The sequence below is a fragment of the Quercus lobata genome, chromosome 2, assembly GCF_001633185.2.
Source record: "Quercus lobata isolate SW786 chromosome 2, ValleyOak3.0 Primary Assembly, whole genome shotgun sequence".
In the NCBI taxonomy this organism is placed as follows: Eukaryota; Viridiplantae; Streptophyta; class Magnoliopsida; order Fagales; family Fagaceae; genus Quercus; species Quercus lobata.
Window position 1 is genome coordinate 61,632,542 of NC_044905.1, and position 3,340 is coordinate 61,635,881.

Genomic DNA, 3,340 nt, shown 5'->3' on the forward strand with positions numbered 1-3,340 from the left:
TTGTGATCCAATCCGAAACTCTTACCAAAGTACCACGCCCAGGGGCATAATGCAATTTATCTTTAGTGAAAAACTATCTCTATGGCTAAATTGTTGGGTTGTCTTTTAGTAGACTAACAAAAGACCCACTTTTTTTTTTTTTTTTTTTTTGATGGGAAATAAGAGAATTTCATTCATTTGAAAATGAATTACAAAAGAGAGACAAAGCATGAGCATTACAAACAGAGATCCTCAATAAGAAGATGCTCAAGAAAACTTGGAAAAGACATTTTCCAAACCTGTGAAACACCAGAATTCCCAGCTACCTTTGCAAGCTCATGGGCAACTCTGTTGCCTTCCCTTTTCAAATGTTTAAAATAACACCAGGAAAACAAAGCAGCCACTTCTCTAATGTTTCTGATTATGTGCCCAAGCTCACCACCATGGATTCCACCGTTAATTGCTAGAATAATGGATAAGGCGTCGGACTCAAAAATAGCGTGGGAGACTTCCATTTCCGTTGCGAGAAGCACACCATCTTGCATGGCCAGAGCTTCTGAGATCTCAACCGAGTATGACGTGGGCAGAACCTTGTTTGAAGCTGCTAGAACTTCACCCATGTTATCGCGAATGACTACACCAATGCACGATTTCCTCCCATCTTCAAAAGCTGCTGCATCAGTGTTAATTTTAATGAAGCCCATAGGTGGAGCTTTCCACTTGGACTGAGGAATGGACTGAGATAACCTCGGACATGAGCAAGCTGCCTTGTATTCGGCCAAGACTCCACCTGCCATTTCCCAAGCATGAATTGGAGGGGAACCTGAGTCCTCATGGATTGCTTGATTGCGATTCCACCAAATGGACCAGGTAATGGCAAAGAAGAGCTCTAAATCATTTGGGGAGCCTTTTGCAATAAAATCTAAGGCAATATCCACGCAGTCACAATAAGAAGTAGAGAGGTCCACAGGACAATTGTACCAAAATGCCCAAGTCATTTTTGCATGATCGCAATGAAGAAGTGCATGGGCTGTGGTCTCAATGGCTTTGTCACATAGTGGGCAAAAGCTAGAGCAATGAACACCTCTGTGGTTTAGATTTTGCATAGTTGGAAGACCGTTGACACAAGTCCTCCAAGCAAAAATTTTGATCTTCAGAGGGACTTTTTGCTGCCATATCCGCTTCCACAAAAGGGTCCTTGAGCTGCTTGAGGTGCTTTCACCTTCCTCAATTGAATCCACAATACCTGAAGCTATATGATATGCACTTTTAACTGTAAACTCACCCCTCTTGTTGCCTATTCAAATAAGACAATCTTCAGGCAAATTATAATTTAGTGGGATTTTAAGGATGGTGCTAGCTTCATGGGGCAGAAAAGTGGCATTAATTACATCAATTTTCCACCATCTAGTGTCAATGTCTATGAGGGAAGACACCCAGGGAAAGTCTCCATAGTCAGCTTGGGGGGAAATCACCTTGTGGGTTGATGGTTTTGGCAACCATCTATCATCCCAAATATGGATTCGCAGGCCATTGCCTACCTTCCACCTTGTGCCCCTTTTAATAACCTCAAGACTATTGTGGATGCTTCGCCAAGCATATGAGGGGTTACTCCCTTTTTTGGAATTGAGTACATCATCAAAAGGAAAGTATTTTGCTTTGAAAATTTGAGCCACTAGGGAGTCAGGGTTTGTGAGAATTCTCCAACCTTGCTTAGCTAGCATGGCAAGGTTAAAGGCTTGTATGTTTCTGAAGCCCATACCTCCATGGAATTTAGATCGACACATCTTCCTCCAACTAACTCACGCAATCTTGTTCTCTTTGTCCTTACAAAAGACCCACTTAGTAATTAATGAATCGGGAAAAAAAATCCAAAATAAAAAGGTGAGCAGTACTGTGCCCCATAGAACATTCAAATCACGTAATAATAAATGCCACAAATCTTGTATACTCTATCATTAGAATGACATAGAAAAGTACTAATCGTACTAACTATTATAACCATATCCAAACAGGCCCATAAATTCTAGAAGCTCTTCAGCGGGGTCCACACTTTTTTAATTCGTGCAAAGATATGTAAAAAGAGGAGTAAAGAGGGTGGAGGTTGCCAAAGTTATAACACTGTTTTTTTTTTTTTTTTTTTGCTGAATAAATACTTTATTTCTAGCAAAACAAAGAGAGACAATCCAGATTGGGCATGTGACCATCTCGATCCATAGCTTGACTAATCAAAGGCGACAGATTAGAGATGGGTACTGGCCCATTCCAATTCAAAAGGGCAGCCCTAGTCTTAGTCTACTAGTCTTAGTCTGCTACACTATGAGAGGTTCTACTTTATATTTTTTATTTATCGACCATTGAGAGAGAAGAAAAGGATCATGGGAATAAGGCGGCAGTGTTACCATTAGTTTCAAACTAGGGAAGGAAGGGTGGAAGAAGGTGCCACCGCCACACGTGGCGTGAAGACTACTTAGACTAGTGTTTCAAATGAAATGAGACGACAGATGAGGCCAACAAATGCTTTCCATGTCCAATATTAATTGGAGGAAAACTGAGAGAGCAGGTGATTATTGTATATCCTTTTATAAGGGGAAGGTTAGAGTTATGTGGTAGCTAAAAATAAAGAGATATATTTAAGGATCATGTGCATTGCACATGATTAGGTGGATCTAAGACACTTGTCCTTTTCTTTTTATTGTTACATACTCTTATATGCAGCAACAACTTTCCCTTTTTGTAATAGATAGATAAACTTAAATTGCAATTTTTATCCCCTAATCTCTTTCATTTTAAGTTTCATTATCTTATATTATATTGTACTATTTATTACTTTTTCTTCTTTTATCTCCCACATTTTGTTCTAAATAGCATACTAGAGAGGATTTTAGAAGCAAAATGTGATCCTTCCCTATTGGAACCATGAGATTCCCCTTACATTATCTTTGTCAATTGAAGCCTCTCCCTTTCCTTTTCCTCTCCCTTTTTGGACGCTTCTATCTGAGTCATATCTCTATCCTCTCAAATCCATTCTTCTTTTAATTATAAAATTGAAGGATTGCTATAATTTTTTTTAAATAAAAATAAAAATATTTATGCATGAGTACCCTTAGATAAAACACAAAGGTAGAAGCAGTGATGGAGCCAAGATTTGAGTTGAGGGGGGAAAATTTTATATATGATACACACACTTACACACATTATGTGAATATATAATATTTGAGACCAATTTGAAAAATTAAAAGCTATTCATTTAAATATTCGGTGATATTTAATGTAACTATACAAAAAAAAAAAAAAAAAAACTCTACAAAAAAATGACTATTCATAATATTGTATTTATCTATTGAGATATTTTTCACAT

At 37.9% G+C, this 3,340-nt stretch overlaps 1 protein-coding gene across 1 annotated transcript; it reads right to left on the reverse strand.

The window, feature by feature from the left end:
• Window positions 1-215: 215 nt before the first annotated feature.
• On the reverse strand, window positions 216-1,482 carry LOC115967981. Its single transcript, XM_031087169.1, has 2 exons — window positions 1,455-1,482; window positions 216-1,276 (listed from the first exon to the last, which is right to left on the reverse strand). Exons 1-2 carry the CDS (start codon window positions 1,480-1,482, stop codon window positions 216-218), a joined length of 1,089 nt encoding a protein of 362 aa, XP_030943029.1.
• Between the last annotated feature and the right edge of the window lie 1,858 nt (window positions 1,483-3,340).

What these genes read in the sequence shown, in the direction of transcription:
- LOC115967981 (XM_031087169.1), bottom strand. Translation starts at nt 1,482, where the DNA reads ATGGTTGCCAAAACCATCAACCCACAAG. An exon ending in CAAAACCATCAACCCACAAG is followed by an intron (nt 1,277 to 1,454) that starts GTGATTTCCCCC and finishes TTATTTGAATAG; the next exon opens with GCAACAAGAGGGGTGAGTTT.